Source organism: Raphanus sativus, chromosome 7 (genome assembly GCF_000801105.2).
Source record: "Raphanus sativus cultivar WK10039 chromosome 7, ASM80110v3, whole genome shotgun sequence".
NCBI lineage: Eukaryota > Viridiplantae > Streptophyta > Magnoliopsida > Brassicales > Brassicaceae > Raphanus > Raphanus sativus.
In genome coordinates, this window is record NC_079517.1 from 3,171,528 (window position 1) to 3,189,136 (window position 17,609).

At 36.1% G+C, this 17,609-nt stretch overlaps 3 protein-coding genes, 2 long non-coding RNA genes and 1 other non-coding gene across 18 annotated transcripts; 3 read left to right on the plus strand and 3 right to left on the minus strand.

Annotated features, from left to right (window-relative positions):
* Nucleotides 1-426: 426 nt before the first annotated feature.
* Nucleotides 427-2,402, minus strand: LOC108814946 (uncharacterized). 7 transcript variants are annotated; one of them, XR_001943725.2, is made up of 6 exons: nucleotides 1,735-2,400; nucleotides 1,568-1,646; nucleotides 1,389-1,481; nucleotides 1,200-1,289; nucleotides 812-1,078; nucleotides 427-706 (listed from the first exon to the last, which is right to left on the minus strand). It is a non-coding gene; the product is annotated as an uncharacterized LOC108814946 (long non-coding RNA). The 7 variants fall into 7 exon arrangements; XR_008937018.1 differs by having other exon boundaries at nucleotides 812-1,286; nucleotides 1,735-1,892; nucleotides 1,981-2,397; XR_008937019.1 differs by having other exon boundaries at nucleotides 812-993; nucleotides 1,200-1,286; nucleotides 1,735-2,396.
* A 27-nt stretch (nucleotides 2,403-2,429) lies between these two features.
* LOC108858605 (uncharacterized) lies at nucleotides 2,430-5,131 on the plus strand. 6 transcript variants are annotated; one of them, XR_008937023.1, is made up of 7 exons: nucleotides 2,430-3,131; nucleotides 3,232-3,289; nucleotides 3,439-3,598; nucleotides 3,694-3,778; nucleotides 3,903-3,983; nucleotides 4,063-4,664; nucleotides 4,753-5,131. It is a non-coding gene; the product is annotated as an uncharacterized LOC108858605 (long non-coding RNA). The 6 variants fall into 6 exon arrangements; XR_008937021.1 differs by lacking the exon at nucleotides 3,694-3,778 and having other exon boundaries at nucleotides 4,063-4,383; nucleotides 4,475-4,664; XR_008937022.1 differs by lacking the exon at nucleotides 3,694-3,778 and having other exon boundaries at nucleotides 3,232-3,319.
* A 3,115-nt stretch (nucleotides 5,132-8,246) lies between these two features.
* On the plus strand, nucleotides 8,247-10,321 carry LOC108814116 (mitochondrial phosphate carrier protein 3, mitochondrial). Its single transcript, XM_018586611.1, has 6 exons — nucleotides 8,247-8,633; nucleotides 8,816-9,177; nucleotides 9,270-9,313; nucleotides 9,435-9,649; nucleotides 9,758-9,882; nucleotides 9,969-10,321. The coding sequence occupies exons 1-6, from the start codon at nucleotides 8,361-8,363 to the stop codon at nucleotides 10,021-10,023; spliced, it is 1,074 nt and encodes a 357-aa protein (XP_018442113.1). The 5' UTR covers nucleotides 8,247-8,360; the 3' UTR covers nucleotides 10,024-10,321.
* Nucleotides 10,322-10,418: 97 nt separating this feature from the next.
* Nucleotides 10,419-10,491, minus strand: TRNAK-CUU (transfer RNA lysine (anticodon CUU)). The gene has a single exon. It is a non-coding gene; the product is annotated as a tRNA-Lys (tRNA).
* A 470-nt stretch (nucleotides 10,492-10,961) lies between these two features.
* On the minus strand, nucleotides 10,962-12,456 carry LOC108814441 (uncharacterized). 2 transcript variants are annotated; one of them, XM_018587012.2, is made up of 6 exons: nucleotides 12,187-12,456; nucleotides 11,885-11,983; nucleotides 11,693-11,801; nucleotides 11,498-11,569; nucleotides 11,356-11,361; nucleotides 10,962-11,264 (listed from the first exon to the last, which is right to left on the minus strand). In XM_018587012.2, exons 1-6 carry the CDS (start codon nucleotides 12,366-12,368, stop codon nucleotides 11,142-11,144), a joined length of 591 nt encoding a protein of 196 aa, XP_018442514.1. In that variant the 5' UTR covers nucleotides 12,369-12,456; the 3' UTR covers nucleotides 10,962-11,141. The 2 variants fall into 2 exon arrangements, with proteins under 2 accessions (XP_018442514.1, XP_056846233.1); XM_056990253.1 differs by having other exon boundaries at nucleotides 11,340-11,569; nucleotides 12,187-12,454.
* A 932-nt stretch (nucleotides 12,457-13,388) lies between these two features.
* LOC108816672 (uncharacterized) lies at nucleotides 13,389-16,277 on the plus strand. The gene is made up of 12 exons (XM_018589236.2): nucleotides 13,389-13,518; nucleotides 13,625-13,891; nucleotides 13,998-14,072; nucleotides 14,159-14,220; nucleotides 14,350-14,494; nucleotides 14,577-14,673; nucleotides 14,754-14,820; nucleotides 14,907-15,005; nucleotides 15,145-15,237; nucleotides 15,498-15,652; nucleotides 15,729-15,833; nucleotides 15,912-16,277. Exons 2-12 carry the CDS (start codon nucleotides 13,687-13,689, stop codon nucleotides 16,030-16,032), a joined length of 1,224 nt encoding a protein of 407 aa, XP_018444738.1. The 5' UTR covers nucleotides 13,389-13,518; nucleotides 13,625-13,686; the 3' UTR covers nucleotides 16,033-16,277.
* The last annotated feature ends 1,332 nt before the right edge of the window (nucleotides 16,278-17,609 follow it).

Sequence of the window (17,609 nt, forward strand, 5' to 3'; positions counted from 1 at the left end):
TTTGGTCAATACATAGCTAATTATGTATACCTTTTTCTAAAGAAATAACATAGATTTTTTTATTTGATAAAAAAAAAGATGGTAATTAGTGTAAGGCTATTGTATGTTTTCTCGTTCAAAATGTACTGACATGCATGGTACTACCTATCACACTTTTTTTTCCTAACAACTATCACATTTTATCTTCCTCTTTGTATTGGCTAAAACTATGTGTATAAGTTTCTAATGAATTTATATTATAACTATCATAAATGGATTAAACCAAAAATAACCCCAATATTTATGTTTTAAGATATTTTTTGCGGACACTTATTTTATTTTACTTATTATTATAAATAAAGTCAAATGAAAATTTTAGCTTTCAATAGTTAAATATACATATATATATATATTAAATAAACCATATAATCTATTAAAATAATAAAATTAAAATAGTGGAAGTTCATTTATATTCAAATGAGGGTAAAATATACATTTCTAAATGTTAACTAAAATTAAATAGTTTCTGCTTAGCAATAATATAAACTGCTAATATTATTTTCAGAAAAAAAAATATCTGCCCGGTAAAAGAAAAAAAAAACTCTCCTTTTTCGATATATACATTTGCATCTTCGTTATGTAAGCGTCGACTTGGCTCGCTCTTTATGTTTTCTCAAACATTATTTATCAATCCCACTCTTTCTCGAGAATCTGCGAGCATCCCGATCTGAGAATCACACAAACATATAGAATCATATATGTTTGCTGCTTTGGCTACTCTTGAAAATTCACAATAAAACCAGTTTGGTATATGAGAATTTATAGAATGTACCTTTTGACACATACTCAGTCCATACGAAGGAACAATAGAAATAGATTCTTAGGTGAAGAAGCTGTGATCGTGATACTCTTATCGCTTTTTCACAGCTTGAGAATTTCTGTTTCAGTGCTCCTTTTGTTGTCTTTAACTGCCTCTCTCTCATGTATTGATTTGAAACACTTGATTAGCGCATCCTGTATAATATGAACTCAGATTCCCTTACTGAAACATATGGAATTGTATAGGTCAGCTCAGAAGAAGCAAAGAGAAGTGCAGCATCTGCAATCGCGAATAAACTCAAGAAAGTTGATATATGCAAACATTTTCTAAAGATTTTTAAGATTAGACACATTGAAGAAAACTATCATTTCTTGTGTATGAAGAAACTTTAAATGTTTACAATTGTATCATATTGCTGAATATCAAGCTCAAATTTTGGTGTGCCTTTCTCTATGATCACAGTAGTTGTCAATAGGGAATCCTTTTCCTGCTAACAATCAAGAATTAATACATGATTTAGAAACTGTGCTTAAAGAGAGACAATGACCTCAAGGGATTAAAAAAATAGAAAAAAATAACCAACAGTTACCTACTACTAAAGCTGGGTGTGATATGCCGGTTTAAAGCAAAACACCTTTCCATCAGTGATGGCATCGATAATGCAACTAAAGGAAGATTCTCTCTTCATGCAAAAAAACATATACAGAAACTGAGTGATAGCATATCTACAAAATAAATACTTGATTCCAGTCTAGTCTTCTAATAAACCTTGATTAATGCTGGTTCCGGCACAGCTAGTTTCTACTCTTGGCTTTTTTAGCTTAATCAAACTATGCATCGTAACCACCTGTTAGCAATAAGAACAAAATATGTACTACAGGAAATTAGCAATCTTACAGAAAAAAAATTATGCAATCGCCAACCCAAAGGTTAACCTGTGCGTAAGAGAAGACGTCACCCGATGGGTCAAGATTCCTATAGCAGCCACCAACAAAGAAAAAAAAAGTAACTTTGTAAGGACCTAAACAAACTATCACAGCACAGATTCTGGCATACATCGTCTCTGCCATAAAAACCCCCTTGGGCCGTACATCTGTTTTATAGAGACAAACCGACAATCATATTTCTTTTCAGAGAACGGAAGATAGATAAATCAATGGAAGATTTGAGGTCACTGTTACATATCAACGTCAAGCCCATATAGAATTTCCGGTGGAGACGGGAGAATTTCCGGTGGATTTAACAGAGCTCATGGCCATAAATTTTTCTTCTATGGTAGATTTCAGAGAAGAAGCGATTCAGTGAAAGTGTTTAAATAGCGGGAGAAACAAAAGGATGTTGGAAAGAACTAAAGAACTCCATTGAATGATAAAGAGTGGTGGTGGTAACGTCGATGTACAGCAACATAAACGCTAAGGAAGTGGAAGAGTCGAGTGCCCTTTGGTTAGGAGAGATAATCTGAATAGATGTGACTAAAGTCGTAGAAATCATGTCGATTCGTTACAGAAACATCGAGGAAAATGGATCATCGTCCTCGCCGCCGAACACATACTAACGAAGAACACAATTAGGGTTAGCGCTGGGTGAGAGTTTCACAGGGCCGAGAACCAAAAAAACGAAATCTAGCCCAGTTTCATTGGACATGCGCATAACAAACATAAGCCCATATGTGAACCGAATAAATGAAGCGGTGCGTTTCATCAAGCGGGACACGTGTCGACACAAAATCAAGCGAGTTTATGACGTGTCTGCCTGTGTGGACACCCTAGGAGAGATTCAAGCTCTATTTTATATAAATAGATTCAGTTAACTCTCTCCTCCTTCCGCCAAGTCAGCATCCAGCCTGGAAACTCATGCTCTCTGTGACCGACACGTCGGATTACTGAAACAAAGCGTGTTGGGCTCGCGCGTTGGGCTTCTGCTGTAAATTGCTGTGTTGTGTATGGCCCTAATAATGAAAAAAAAACTAAGGAATAGATCTTCTGCTCTTCGGTTTCATCGATGCGACGGTGAAGCAATGGCCTTTGAGTTTCGTAACGGAGGTGTCGTGATTACTCCAGAATGGTTTCTCGAGCGTTGTAAATGGTTTTCGCCTCCCTGGAAGAAACACTATCGAAGCTGGTTTTGATAGAGTAGTGGAGATCCATGTAGCACACATATACTTTTCATGAAGGACACTGTTAATGATCGAACCTGGCCGAACCGACGCTTACAGCGGATCTCTCGAGAACAGATGCAGATTCGCACTAGAATCTCATTTTCCTGTTTAATGGTTAACTTATCAATTCTTCTTGCTGATTTGAAGGCTGGCAGGTATTCTTCCAGGGTCGAGGTTGATTGCTCAGACTCTCTCTCTCTTATGGGGTTTTGTTTTATTCTTTCAAATTTTCACCTTCATTTGATCGACCCATGTGTTGTTCGTATGAATCCAGGATCGTAGCTCTATCGGTTCACATGATCAATCAAGACCCAAACTGTACATATTCATCGGTATATCCAATCTCTTCCCACAAAGGCTAGGTCGATCTGATTCTGTTCCGGCATATTTTTGGAACATATGATTCTTTTTTCCTTTAATATTCAGTCTGAGAGAGATGTTAACTAGATGTATATATACTCGGGAACAATTGCTTTTCCAGAATGAAAGTGGAATTATGTAAGATGTTCAGAGTTTCGGTTCGTTTTACAAGTGGTGATCATGAAGGATCGAGCGGCTCATGGCTTTGGTTTCTTTTTTTCGCTGGTCGCAGTGTTTTTGTGAGAGCCACCTTGCTCATTCACGTCATTGATGTTAAAATTGTAAGTATTCATCAAATCCCTTTTGATCCATTACTTCATTGCTTCAGTATCAATCAATCAATCTACTTCCTACAATAATTAGTTGTTTGTAACAGAGGTTTCTGCTCCTCCAAGTAAATCTATTGTTTTATTCATTCCTGTTTTTGCCTATGCTCTTCTGCATTTGTCGCCAAAGGTGGGGTGAGTTTTAATGTTAAAAATTGAGCTCCTGCTTATGTATTCATTTGAGTGTTTTGTTTGCGACATTAATGCATATTAAATTAACCTTAACTTTGTCTGAATCTAAGGTTATATCCCTTTTCAGTTTGTTATTTCTCAACGCCATGTCATGAACTTGCATCTACTCTGACTCAGAAACAGCTGCAGGACAGTGTTACTATGAGAGGTAAGTAAGCTACTCTCAGTTATTTGATTACCCTCGAGTGTATAAATGATTCCGGTGGTCTTTACTGATTTCTTTACAGATTTTTCAAAATGATCATATACGCATTAGATAGGTCAGAGATGGCATGGCAGCAGCAAGAACATAAACAAAATATCGTCATTTTGCAGAAGATTGAATATCTCACCGTAGCAGAACTAATAAATATGTCATAAAAAGACAACCTCACGCGTTACGCAACTCTATTATTTAACTAAACACTAACCATGTTTGGTGCTTAATGATTTTCCACTGTTTTTTCATCTATTCCAGTCAATGTACGTTATCTGTACCGGCAAAGTGATGGGAATTCAATCTGACAATGGCTGGTGTTGATCGAAGTGCTCCAAGAAGCTCCAGCGAGGTGTAACCAACATTTAGCTTAACAGAATTTGAACTTACTTTGCAGCTAACTTCACCCTCTACCCTTAACTCTTAATTTGGCATGTGTCAAGGTGTTGTATTGCAGTTACCGTGTGGATTTGTCCATTTCAGATGAATCGATGATGCTGTCTTCGTAGGTACAGCTTTCACGAGTCACAACACCTGGTGGTCTCAAAATACTTGACGAAACGGCTGCAACAAGCCGTAAAAATAGTGTAACTAATATTGTTTACAGATTGATTTTCAAAGACCTTGGGACAGGTGGGTTCAAGCTCTACCAGATTACCAGTTTATTTCAGTTACGAAATTTAAATTAAAAACAATCTAACTTTCACTACGTATATTACAGGTGGCAGCTAGGATATGTGAGCAGTTTACTTGATAGCAACAACAAGGCTACTTCCTTCAAAACAAACGTACTGCCAACAATCCAGTAACTGCAATAGCTGGGAGTGTGTCTTCGTTCAGCTGTGTCCCCAAGATTTCATATCTAAGCTTAGTGCATTGAATCACCAGCCACCCCCGTGGTTGGTTGTTGTTTTCATCTTAAATATGAGAAGAACATTTGGGCATATATATAACTTAAATAAATGGATGCATCTGTTTTAGAGTTGGCAGCCTATGATTTCATTGATTTTGCAAATCATGCAGTCATGGATATATTCTACTCTTGCATACAATCATCTGTCTACTCAAGGTTCATGCTTCAATAAGAACTTTATAGCTCATCTCAGGGGGGAATTACCAACCTCCGCACTTCAAAAAAAAAATTCTTCCTAGCCTCTTCCTTTAAATCCAAGCCAGACCACAACCAACTAGCCTTCTTACGGAAGCAATCATTTTAATAACAGAACATTAAACAGAGAAATACCATAGACCCCACCCAACATATTACTCAAATCTCTAAATCATACTACGTACGAGGCTTCTTTGGTATTGCCATAGACAAGAACTCGAATATGCATCAAGATGGGTAACCACCGTCATTGTGTTGTCATTAATGCCAGTCTACAAGTAATGCTTCGTCCATACATAGGGGCATAAATATTTCAGGCTTCCAAAGTTGTAGAGTTCCCAGTCAAGAAACGCTTACAAACATATAATTAATTCTTTTGTTTGAGCTCGAAAGCGTATATTTTTTCCCACGCATTTTTTATGGAAGTTGTCATCAGTGTTTTGAAATATTTACTGAGCTACATTATCTTTGGTATAAGAGTTTGATATATTGTGTTTTTGACACATTGTTTATATGTTTTCTAAATCGCTTTCAAGTCTTTATCAAATCTTTTTAGTTTTCTTTTGAGTTATTTTAGATCTGAAGTAGCTCATGAAACTTTTAGAGGAGCACATGCAGAAAAAGAGTCGAGTAGAGAACCGAATGGAAGATCCCGAATGGAGCAGCTGTTCTGCCGACTGGAATTTTTTCAGAAAACTTCTAGACCTGTCTAATCCGATTCCAGTCCGGTGGTTTTTTCGATATTTCAACTAATAATAAGGAACAACAGAAACAATAGTAGAGATTAAAATTATTTTTGTTTCCAGTAAGCTGCATATTTTTACATGTATATGCAAATATATTATATATTTGATTTGATCTTTACTTGCTTGATAAAAATTAATATAAACAAAGATAAGTTAATAACAACATCAAGTACAATAATTGATGTTAAAAAATATTTACTAACATTTATTAATAAGTGTTTCAAATTGATATCATTTGTTTTTTTTTAGAGATATTAGGCTCTATATACACAGAATATGTCATAATTAGCTAAATACCTCTTACACTGTTGATTTTTTTAAAACCCAAAATTATCCCTGCCCAAACTATCATCTCCTTTTCTCTTTCTCTCTCTCTCCTGACTCTTCTTCCACATCCCTCCCCAGACAATAACATTTTTTCCTTTTCCCTCTTTCTTGTTTCTCCTAAAAATCTATAATTTTTTTTTCTGTTTCTACTATGAATTCTTTATTTCTTTTTCTATTTTTACTGATGAGAATCCATTTTCAACTAAGTATATTTCTTTCAACACAACATCTGACTTCAACTGCTATAAAATCATCTGAACAAGTTCATCTACCGTAATCTCTTTGTCGACTTGCTGGATGTTGACCACAATCATCTGAACGAGTTCATCTTTCATCTTTGCTTAGTTGTTAAAGCTTTTGTTAAAGTTCTTTGCTACAAATTAGCTATGGTGATATGATACAGGCTGTAAATTTCTATAGAATATATTACCATTAGCTGATACATGTTTGGTTAGATGTTACAAAATATGTTTTCGTTTTAAAAATATGTGAAACGATGCTAAAACTAACTAGTGATAATTGATAAGTGGTTTATTAGATGCTACAAAAAAGATTAACTTACTAAATTTATCATTATCTATTCTAACTTTATTTTTAACGGTTAATCATTACTATATCATATAAAAACTAATAAAATACATCTGACTTTATGTTTTATATGGAAAATATCATTAATAGATTAAAAGCATTTATTTTGTTTATTAGCTGATACGTATTTTCTTAACTGTTACGGATTATCTGTTCGATTTTAAAACAGTTGGTAAGATGTTAAAAGTATATATTGTTAGCTGATACATGATTTCTTAAATGTTACAAAGTAAGTTATCAGTCTAACTACAGCATTATCTGTTTAACTTATATATTATTAAGGTTAACCATAGTTGTATCATATATTAACAAAAAATAACATCTAAGATAATATTGTATATGGTAAATAATAACATATAAGATTAAAGTCATTGTTTTTGTTATATTGTAAGTATATGTTTCTAATAGAAAATTTATCCGCTAACAATTCTTATAATATATTACGCTAACTCTTAACGTCAAACATCCTTTATTAACACACAATAAAATATGCATGAGTTCTTTACTGTGTTTCTTCTCCTCTGCAGATTCGTGATTCCTTCAACTCTGATTCAAGGGATATTCTCAAATCTGGACAAAATCTTTCTGTGCGGTTGAGATTGAAAAATTGTCAAGCTTTTTGGGAGATCTGGTTTTATCTGAGTCCATGGGTTTACAACATCAATCTAATTGATTTGATGGTGAAAAATATGAGATGAAGAGGAAAGATTAGTGTAGCTTTGTTGTGGAATTGGAGGAATCGATGACTGAAAGATTCAGTGAAAAAATCATAAATTGTTTGGATGATAAATTTTCTACTTTAATGAAGAGTGAGAATCGAGAGAGAAGATTATCAAAGAAGAAGTATATGATGCAGATGATGGAACGGGAAAGAAAGAGAAAGCTGATGAATTTTCAGGGCAGGGACAAAACCGTCAAAAAATCCAAAAAGACTACAGGACACAGGTGTTTTAAAGCGCGTAGGGTAGTTCTCTAATTTCTTACACTTTCATGTATATCTACCTAATTGACTCTTTTTTTTATACCATTTAAGTGATGTAATATGACTCTTTTGTAGTATATCATAAACATCTCTTCTACATGCAAATCTAAAATAAAAATTACAAAATTATATAAATAATAATAATCTAGATTACGATATCCCCCGTAGGGCGGGACCCTAAGACAGATGGTATTTTCTTAATTGATGCAAAGTATATGCCTTGTTCCAACAGAATCTAATTTTCTCAACAAAATAGCTTAAACAAATAAAAACTAGAAAAAAATCATTACATGCCTTTTATATGGGTCAACGAGTTTACGGCGTGAACTTTACGTCCCTGGAAAAGCCCATGGGCCATGGCATGTTCGAGAATAAAAAAATTATTATAGCTGGTATTGTCGTAATTATTCGGAAGTATATTCTAACGGAATCTGACTGCCCAATAAAGAGACGGACGAGATTCATGAGGTAATAACAAAATATCATTTGGTCTTCTTTTTTGGGCAGCGTGAGAGAGATCGGGACATCGACAAAAAAACACATTTGCGAATCTTATCTCCGTCCGTCCTCCCGTCGCGATGGAAACGCCAAAGACTTCTCTGATCCCTAGCTTCCTCTATTCCTCTTCCTCATCTCCGAGATCTCTTCTGAGCTCCAATCTCGAGAAGTCTCCTTCTCCGACGATGCTGTCTCGGAAGAGTTTTCTCATTGCGTCTCCCACGGAGCCAGGGAAGGGGATCGAGATGTACTCGCCTGCCTTCTACGCCGCGTGTACCTTCGGTGGAGTTCTCAGCTGTGGTCTCACTCATATGACCGTCACCCCTCTTGATCTCGTCAAGTGTAATATGCAGGTAAATATATGTTACTTAGATCGATGTGCTGTAGATCTGCGTTTTAGCCTTTTGTTGTGTCTATAATTCTGTTTCAGAACATTTTGATCTGTTTTTAGTTGAGTGTTCTGTCTGAATTTTGTATTTTTTACTTGTGGATTGATTCAATTTGGTCTTGATGTTATTATTATATTGGGAACCAGATTGATCCGGCTAAGTACAAGAGCATCTCGTCTGGTTTTGGGATTTTGCTGAAAGAGCAAGGAGTGAAAGGCTTCTTCCGTGGATGGGTTCCTACTCTGTTGGGTTACAGTGCTCAGGGTGCCTGCAAGTTTGGATTCTACGAGTTCTTTAAGAAGTACTACTCTGATCTCGCTGGACCTGAGTTCGCCGCCAAATACAAGACCCTCATCTACCTTGCTGGTTCCGCCTCTGCTGAGGTTATCGCCGATATTGCGCTCTGCCCGTTTGAAGCTGTTAAGGTCCGTGTTCAGACACAGCCTGGATTCGCCAGGGGGATGTCTGATGGGTTTCCTAAGTTTGTCAAGTCCGAAGGATACGGAGGGTGAGTGTTTGGGCATTAGTAACAACAGTCTCTTTCTTGTTACAGTTGGCCATTTGTGTCTGATTTTGTTTGTTTTTTTTTGTTTGTTGCAGCTTGTACAAGGGTCTTGCTCCACTTTGGGGACGTCAGATTCCTTGTAAGTTCTGTCCTAAATTTTGAAACATGTTACACAGTATATATGTTTTATTTCTCTTTTTTTTTGGTTCATGAATCATAATACATGATTAGTTATAAGCAAAGTTTTGTTGATAATACAGACACGATGATGAAGTTTGCTTCGTTTGAGACCATTGTTGAGATGATCTACAAGTACGCAATCCCGAACCCAAAACACGAGTGCAGCAAAGGTCTGCAACTTGGTGTGAGTTTTGCAGGAGGTTATGTTGCTGGAGTGTTTTGTGCAATTGTCTCCCATCCTGCAGATAATCTAGTGTCGTTCCTCAACAACGCTAAGGGAGCAACCGTTGGAGATGTAAGTCGAATTTCTTGAGTACAATAGTCATAAACTATTGATTTTGTTATGCTATAGGATGAACGTTGGATTTTGGATGTAATGTAATGTAATGTTATGTTGCTGCAGGCGGTGAAGAAGATAGGAATGGTGGGACTGTTCACAAGAGGACTTCCTCTAAGAATTGTGATGATAGGAACATTGACTGGAGCACAGTGGGGTTTATACGATGCCTTCAAAGTGTTTGTTGGCCTGTAAGATCCTCTCTCTCTCTCCTTACTTCCCTCAATACCTTGTGAAATTGCAAAAACTTATTTATTTATGTTTTATTTGATTTCAGGCCAACCACCGGTGGTGTTGCTCCAGTCCCTGCCATAGCAGCAGCTGAAGCCTAAGCCTAAGACTAAATGATGATGATAAAAAAACTTAGGATTTTTGTTTGAAAGAATAAAGAGAAACGTATGGTAGTGAGGAAGAGTAAGCTCATCCTCAGGATTCCAACTTGATTTTTTTTTTTTGGAAATTTGTGTTCTTGAATTAACTATAGTGCTCTCTCTTTTCACAATATTATCTCTCTATTTTGGTTTGTGTAATCTTAAAAGATGAGAGGGACACACGAAGATAGAGAGTGTGGGCACACCCACTTACTACTTTTTGTTATTTTTCATTTGGAAAAATCTCTTCTGGTTGCTACCCAGTTTGCCAGCTTTACAATTACAACTATTACTATCAAAAGTTACCGCAGTAAACACTGTTTACGACAAAGAGTTAAACAAAAAAACAGACAAATCGCCCACCGTGGGGCTCGAACCCACGACCACAAGGTTAAGAGCCTTGCGCTCTACCAACTGAGCTAGACGGGCTTTGGTGATGTTTGTTATTGTATGTGCTTCTTGGAATAATGCACTACGCTGATAGTATTTGTTTTTTTGAAACACAGTACGCTGATAGTATTAGACTATTAGTTACTAAATCAGTCTACATTATTTGCTGATAAATAAACTTAATTTTTTTCAGTGAAAAAAGGATATAAACTTGTATATTTTCCAAGTAATCATTTATCATTTTCTTAATGCGAAAGAGAACTGGAACAGCGTAAACAGTTTGTTTGTATTCTTAATGAAATTGAAAGCCATCGTGTTTACGAATCTATTAATTATGCTTTTTTTTCTTAACGGACGAAGTCACTCAAGGTAGGTCTCTCAAAATCATCATTGACATGGAGGATCTTGAAGGCAGGAAAAAAAATTAAAAAGCAAAAGGCAGGATCAAAATAATAAAAGAGAAAACTCCATGTTGACAAAAAAAAAAAAAGAGAAAACTCAATGACTAGTCAACGCTGTCAAAAAGACGTTATGACGCAAAACCAAAATAACTCTTTAACATAGTCCGCTGCAAACACCAAAGTGAAAGTGTGTTCTACGTTTCTTACAAGTTTTCAAACTGTGTTTTAACTGCTAAACACAAAAAAAAAAGCACCGTAACAACCCTTCTTAGCTTCATTTCAAATAACTTAGCGCTTCTTCTTGCTGCCAGCCTTCGCTAAATTGGACTTTGAAGGCGTTGCTACCAAGTATATGAACAAAACCACCATCGATATCACTGAAACAAGTGATCCATATTTCGCCAGAATCCTCTGCAACAAATTGAAAACACAGTAAGATTAGAACTTACTTCCGATAAATTCACATGATGGAGAGAGAAGAATTACACATTGAGTTAGTTACCTTGGCCTGATATTTAATTATAGCAGCATCAAAAGAAACATCCAAGGCACAACCAAAGACAAAAAACGAAAGTCAATACTGAGAAGAAAAAAAAGAGACGAATGAAAAGAAGGGTCCTTAAAAATATAAAAAAAAAGTTTACCACGGCAAGCGGGTCAGTTGGAGGGAGGTCTGCGAGAATGTTTAAAGGTAGTATTGGATTTGAGAAGGCTTGCTACAAACAAGAAAAAACAATAATACATAAATTCACATCACATGAACGTATTTTTAGTTTAAACAATGATCACTACAAGATTTAAATCATTCTGAAAAGAAAGATTAATTATAAAAGGCAAACCTGAAGAGCAGTCTTTGTGGGGATGCGGAAAGTAACGACAGCAGGATTACCATAGAAGGGCCCTTTAACCTTAGCCTCAAGTTCGAAAGAGTGAGACAGAATACCTCCTCTGCATGCATTAAATCAAAAATTCTCAAGCGGCTATATTAAAAAAAAACATTAATGTTTTTAATAGGAAGAAGAAGAACTCACGCATCAAGTCTCTCCCATGATCTTGAAGTGTTTCCATTAACAACATCAAAAGTTTTCTTAATCCAGGTTTTATCAACCAGAGTCACATCATACGCCGTCCTGAGAATCATCAACCACAAAATATATATATCTCAAAACGCTTCGTTTTTAATAGCTACCGATTACTCTCATCCATACAATTAGATCTTAAGGATAGCTTCTTCTACAGTAGCTAATCTCTTTCATGCAAGTCAAAAACTAAACCGGATCGGAAACGAAAAGCATTATAAATCAGATAGAGAGAGAGAGAGAGAGAGGCTTACGCAGATCCTTGGTTGTAGATGTCGAAGGAGACGAGGACGCGCTCGGCGCCGGATTTGAGCCTGTTGAGAGTAACTTTCTTGTGAACCACCATGAACGGCATTTCCGAGGTCGCGAACGAAGCGGTGACGAGCGTGAAAACCGCCAAGGCGGAGATCAGAAGCTTAGCTAAGGAGATGGCCATGGATCTTCGTTGGAATTTGTTATGTCACAGATCTGCGATTGGTTTCCTCAGATCGTGAACCCTCCCACCGCAACGATATAACCCACACACACTCAGAAAAGAAAAAAAAGTCAACGATGGGCCTGATTGTTTTCTTTACTGATAATGGGCCATTAAAATAGGCCCATTTCATTTTTCTTTTGGAAGTAAATCTGGGGGGATTTAGACAGTGCAAGTTGTGTAGCACACACAGAGCTTGTCTCCTGCCACGATCTATAAGCAGAGTCAGATATTCCCTGGAGTATTGTATTAACATTGTTATCATCTTCTGTTGATTATCTCGTTTAATAACAATACAGTCTATTCGCTTGCAAATCTGACAACGTGATAATGTTTATACTACAAGCCAACGATCCCATTCACTCAGTGACATATTGACTGACACCTAAGAAGAAAACTTAGAGTTGTAAACTTGGGATAAAATTAAAACCTAAGAAGAAAATTTAGAGTTGAAAACTTGGGATAAAAAGAATAAAGAGAAATTTGATCAACGATGAGTTTCTCTAATGAATAATAAAAACTCTTGGATTATGTAATAGTGTTTAGTGGACCACAACAAATTCGTTTTTTTTTTTGTTGGGAGAAATGTGCTCTTCAATGAAGAATTAATTTAACACAGTTTAAACATCATCTTAGAAGAAAGATATATGGACTTTAGAATTAGAAATGTACTAACCATTAAAAAAAGAGATTTGATTATGTTAATCGAGATGGCCGGAAACTTAAGGAAGTAAATGAACAAGGAAGCAAGTAGAAAATAGACACAGGAGAGCCAATTAAATTTTGGCATGTGGTAATGAAATATTCACATATTTCCAGGAGAAACATAATTAAAACTTTGGCTAAACTGAAAGACATGAGCAGTTTCTTTTCTTTATATCTTTTTTTTTTGACTGAATTTTTGCATTCTTTGCATTTCTTTTCTTTATATCTTTGGTTAACTAAAACAATATTATCAAAACTATTTGCAATAAAATAGGGAGAGCATGTGGGTGGATTGCATCCAACGCTCAGACCTATAAGTAACTCTGTTTCCACCTTCTTCTCTCCCATCATACTCTAGAACATTCAAACCAACCTTCCTTCCTTCACATGCCTTCTCTGTTCTTCTGTTAGTTAGCTCTCAGATACTCTTCCACATGTTTTTATTTTTATATCATTCATAAGCTCCATATGTTTTCTGATGGTTTTTCAATGTTGTGTATCCGCATGTGTAGGGTGATAATATATTGTTACCAAAAAAGCATAACATAGAACGAGCGAGACAGAGAGAGGGAGCATGGGGTGTGCTACGTCTGCTTGTGCTGGTGTGGAAAGGAAGAACAAGAGGAGTATCATTCAAGAATCAGTAGTTTTTCTTCTACAGCTCCGTGTTCCTGTTCAGTCTGATCATCAGCGTCAACTCAAAGGCGTTGCTTCCAAGACAACCATCGACCGATTGGCATATCTGAGGAATCAGATTCAGTTGGTAGCTGAGGACACAGGTATCCAAAGAAATGAGACCATCTTCTTCCTGTTTTCTTGTGTCATAAGAAAAAGGTTCCTATTTTTGAGAATCATATTCAAAGTCTAGGTTAAAAATATTTGCAGGTGGTTCTGCCTTTTCTGGGCTACGTACAGCTTTAGAGGAGTACCTGTCTCTTCTCACCGGTCTTATCAAGAAAAGTACGTGTTATAAATTTTTTAATTAATTTAACAGATTACTAGATTAGTAGTGTGTGGTAAAACCAAATGTTCATATGACATTGTAGAAAAGGATGGTATGGAGGGATGTGTAGAGTTCAAATGGAAACCCCTTGGAGATTGTCAAAGAGTATGTTCGTTTTGTTAATTCTTGTACTTCTATTTCTTTTTTTTTTTTTTTTTTGTACTTCTATTTCGTTTTGTTAATTCTTTTACTTCTAACAATATTGAAATATGATATATCAAATGTTGAAAACAGGCAGAGCTATGTTTCACAAACCTTTGGATAGATATGCTGACAGTGATACACATGATGGCTGCTTTGGCATTGGCTGAAGCTAACTCTCTTATGATTCCAGAGGATAGTTCTGCTTCTGGCCATGGCGTCTGTGTGGTCTCCAGTGGTTTGGCCTCTTGGTTGGATCTCCACACGTATCTTTTACTTCTGTTTGTAAAAACCTGATTACTATGTCACTTTTGAAACAGGTTGCAAGAGAGACGCTGTTGACTTGCTGCTCAAGGCGTCTGGATACTTGCAGTTCTGCACCCAAGAGATTCTGCCTCGCATTCCTCCTGATGTAAAGTATGAAGGACAATATATGTAGAAAAATCTAGGATCAGGCTTGATCACATAATATATTTACATAGCTGAACATTTTGCAGGAGTAAATTGCCAGATGATATGCAAGAGAGTGTTTTGCAAACTCTTTCAATCCAAGCACTTGGCCAGGTTACACACTTTGAAACAATGACTCCTAAATACGAACCTTGTATGTGTTTTAATTAGTTTGCTATTCTCATTGAATCTTGCTGCAGGGAACTGAGTTTCAACTTGGGTTAGCAGTTAATTGCAAGAACGTTACACTGCCTGTGAAGAGAAGGCTTGCATGTGAGCAAGTCATCTATTTCTCTAAGGTCTTTCTCATATTTTAATACATCTTCATCTCCTTCAGTCCTTTGTAACTTGGGGGCATGTTTCTTTTGGGACAGTTATAGGTTTTTGCCCTATTATTCTCTATTAACTTCTTATAAATGTGCCCAATCATCATTTCAGGCATATCAATGCTTGTCTGGTTGTGACGTAGTCAGCAATGTGTGCGCCAAAAAGCTTCTCCTCTTCATCTTCTGGAAGTTTCTGGAAGCAAAGGTATGTATGAAAATGAAAGCTAGGGTTGGATAAACATTTATTATAAATTTTCATATAATTTTTGTTTTTCATAATTTGAGGGACTATGTCTAAGTATACAACCTCCAAAAATAATGAGGTCTAAAACTAATGTTTCATTGAGCTGAGCCTATATCCGACCAAAGCTCTTTTTGGAAAGTGATCACATGGTTTCTTTAAATATGATCTCTATTGTTCTATTATAAACCAGTTTCTCTGTTATGATTTGTTTTTCTTGACAGGCTGCAGCATACTACTACCATGGACTGGTAACAGACAAGGGAAGTGAGCCAGCTTGCCACGCGAGGGCAGTGTGTTGTTTCCTCGCAGCTTCAGAGATCCTAGGAGAAAGCAAGAAGGCCTGTGTTGACTTCTATTTGTCTCCTCCTGTAACCAGGTTTGATTATAGATATCCAACATTGATCACTTAGCAAGTGAACTGTGAATTGGACCAGCATGTTCTTTTTTTACAGGGCTCCTCCTATTTGGGGGGTTATGAAGCATTTGAGCCAGAAGATTCCAGAAATTGCTTTTAAAAAATATCAAATGTATGGATACTTGCTTAAAGAAGAGGGAAAGTAAGCGTTAGTTAAACTAAAAATACAATCAAGTAAAATATTAGATGGAGCAAAACTGATGAATATGGAAAACCACAGGGTGATGCAGGGTTTGCCAGAGCTACCAGACTTTCAATTGTCACTGATACCAGAGGAGTTTGACCTGCCTGATATCGAAGCCGTCTCTTTTGCCAAAAAAACAGACCCATTCGCTTATTGAAAACTAGTCTGAGATTGAGAATCATGATGATGTCTGATGAGGAACTTGAGATCACCTTTGAGCAGCACTCTCTACACATAATCATTGGATTTTTCATCACTTATAAATGTGATGTAGCATGGTTATTCTAGAGTTACTTCTTTTACGCTAGTTTCTCGTCAGACACAAAAAAAAAAAAATCTGATAAGTACACTTGAGTACTGTCTGTAATATCTATCTGAGTGACGAACAATTTTGCTAATAAAGAGGGGTTGTGATGTGTTTTTTGTATGGTTAGTAGGTCTAATTTCCTAAAACTTATTCAGTTAAAAAAAAAGACAGTACAAAACTTCGTTTTGTGGATGATGCGAAGGGTGATCGTAATCTTTTTATAAATAAAAAATAGAAATATAGAGGAAAAAAGAGATTGGTTGCTTTTTTGTGTTTGGACTGTTACATCCGGCAGCGAGAGATCATCTTGTAACGACACGTTCTGACCAGACAGTTATGAGCACTGTGCCGTACACATACACGAGTGAGCTGCACACCTCACACCTTTGAACTCATTAAGAACTTGAAATCGTTATCAACACTTTTTTATTTTAATGTGGTTATTAATGAGAGTGTTTGTATGGTTGATATGATAGTACCTTGTTGTGGTTGTTGTGATTGATGCCAAATAAGACAAGAAGGAAAGAAACAGGGACAAGTTCCAAGATGGATTTGCCAAACTAGGAAGGCTTCTATGTTTCTCTGACTATCTCACTAATTATTTCTCTCCGTTGTCTTTCTTTTCCTTATTGGATAATGGATGGATTTACCCACCTTTAGAGATGTTTGTTTTTGTTTATTATAAGCCCTATAATTTTAATTTCTTTAAGGCCCATAAACATACTAGGTTTATTGAGTTCAACTCTCAGTATGAAAGCTTCACTCAAACTACTCTGTTAATGGGCCACTTCTAAAAGAACAACAGATCTACTTCCTTTTATCTTTCATCTCTCTCTTTTTTTTTTTGGTCAAACATCTTTCATCTCTCTTATCGCTCTAGCACTTCGAAAACAGATATAAATTCCAGCAAGTATTATTATGAAAGATCTTTTAAAAATGCTAACCAATTGGGTAGAGCAGCTTCTTTATCAGTGAATCTGCGCTATTTTACGTCTTAAGTTCGGTTGTTTTTAGGGTGATTGTGATAGACAACTATGACCATCTATTAAATTCTGTCAATGACTTTTTGTTATGCAAGATCACATAAACAAATTATTGTTTTGTACTTCATATTTGATCTGGTTGGTGATTAAGTCTTGGTGGAATTAATAAATGTTTGCTTACAATTGAAGCAACCTACATTAAATTCACCTTTTGTGTGCTGAAAATTAAATGTGCTTTGCTAAGCATATTCCAAAAGACCATTGGCGCCAAGTTAACTCTTCACACACACAATACACATACTTGTTCACATTCACTTTTCATTTAATTCCTCATCAGCTTATTACTTATTTGTTCCCTTTATTTAATGCAGGTAACTTTGTTACGATGTTTTCTTGATTACATTTGAAAACCAAGGATTGCTTCGATTAAAAGCAAAAGAGGAC

What these genes read in the sequence shown, in the direction of transcription:
- LOC108814116 (XM_018586611.1), top strand. Translation starts at nt 8,361, where the DNA reads ATGGAAACGCCAAAGACTTCTCTGATCCCTAGCTTCCTCTATTCCTCT. An exon ending in TCGTCAAGTGTAATATGCAG is followed by an intron (nt 8,634 to 8,815) that starts GTAAATATATGT and finishes ATTGGGAACCAG; the next exon opens with ATTGATCCGGCTAAGTACAA. An exon ending in TTGGGGACGTCAGATTCCTT is followed by an intron (nt 9,314 to 9,434) that starts GTAAGTTCTGTC and finishes TTGATAATACAG; the next exon opens with ACACGATGATGAAGTTTGCT.
- LOC108814441 (XM_018587012.2), bottom strand. Translation starts at nt 12,368, where the DNA reads ATGGCCATCTCCTTAGCTAAGCTTCTGATCTCCGCCTTGGCGGTTTTC. An exon ending in ATCTACAACCAAGGATCTGC is followed by an intron (nt 11,984 to 12,186) that starts GTAAGCCTCTCT and finishes GATGATTCTCAG; the next exon opens with GACGGCGTATGATGTGACTC. An exon ending in TCATGGGAGAGACTTGATGC is followed by an intron (nt 11,802 to 11,884) that starts GTGAGTTCTTCT and finishes TAATGCATGCAG; the next exon opens with AGGAGGTATTCTGTCTCACT.
- LOC108816672 (XM_018589236.2), top strand. Translation starts at nt 13,687, where the DNA reads ATGGGGTGTGCTACGTCTGCTTGTGCTGGTGTGGAAAGGAAGAACAAG. An exon ending in CCCTTGGAGATTGTCAAAGA is followed by an intron (nt 14,221 to 14,349) that starts GTATGTTCGTTT and finishes TGTTGAAAACAG; the next exon opens with GCAGAGCTATGTTTCACAAA. An exon ending in CAATCCAAGCACTTGGCCAG is followed by an intron (nt 14,821 to 14,906) that starts GTTACACACTTT and finishes ATCTTGCTGCAG; the next exon opens with GGAACTGAGTTTCAACTTGG.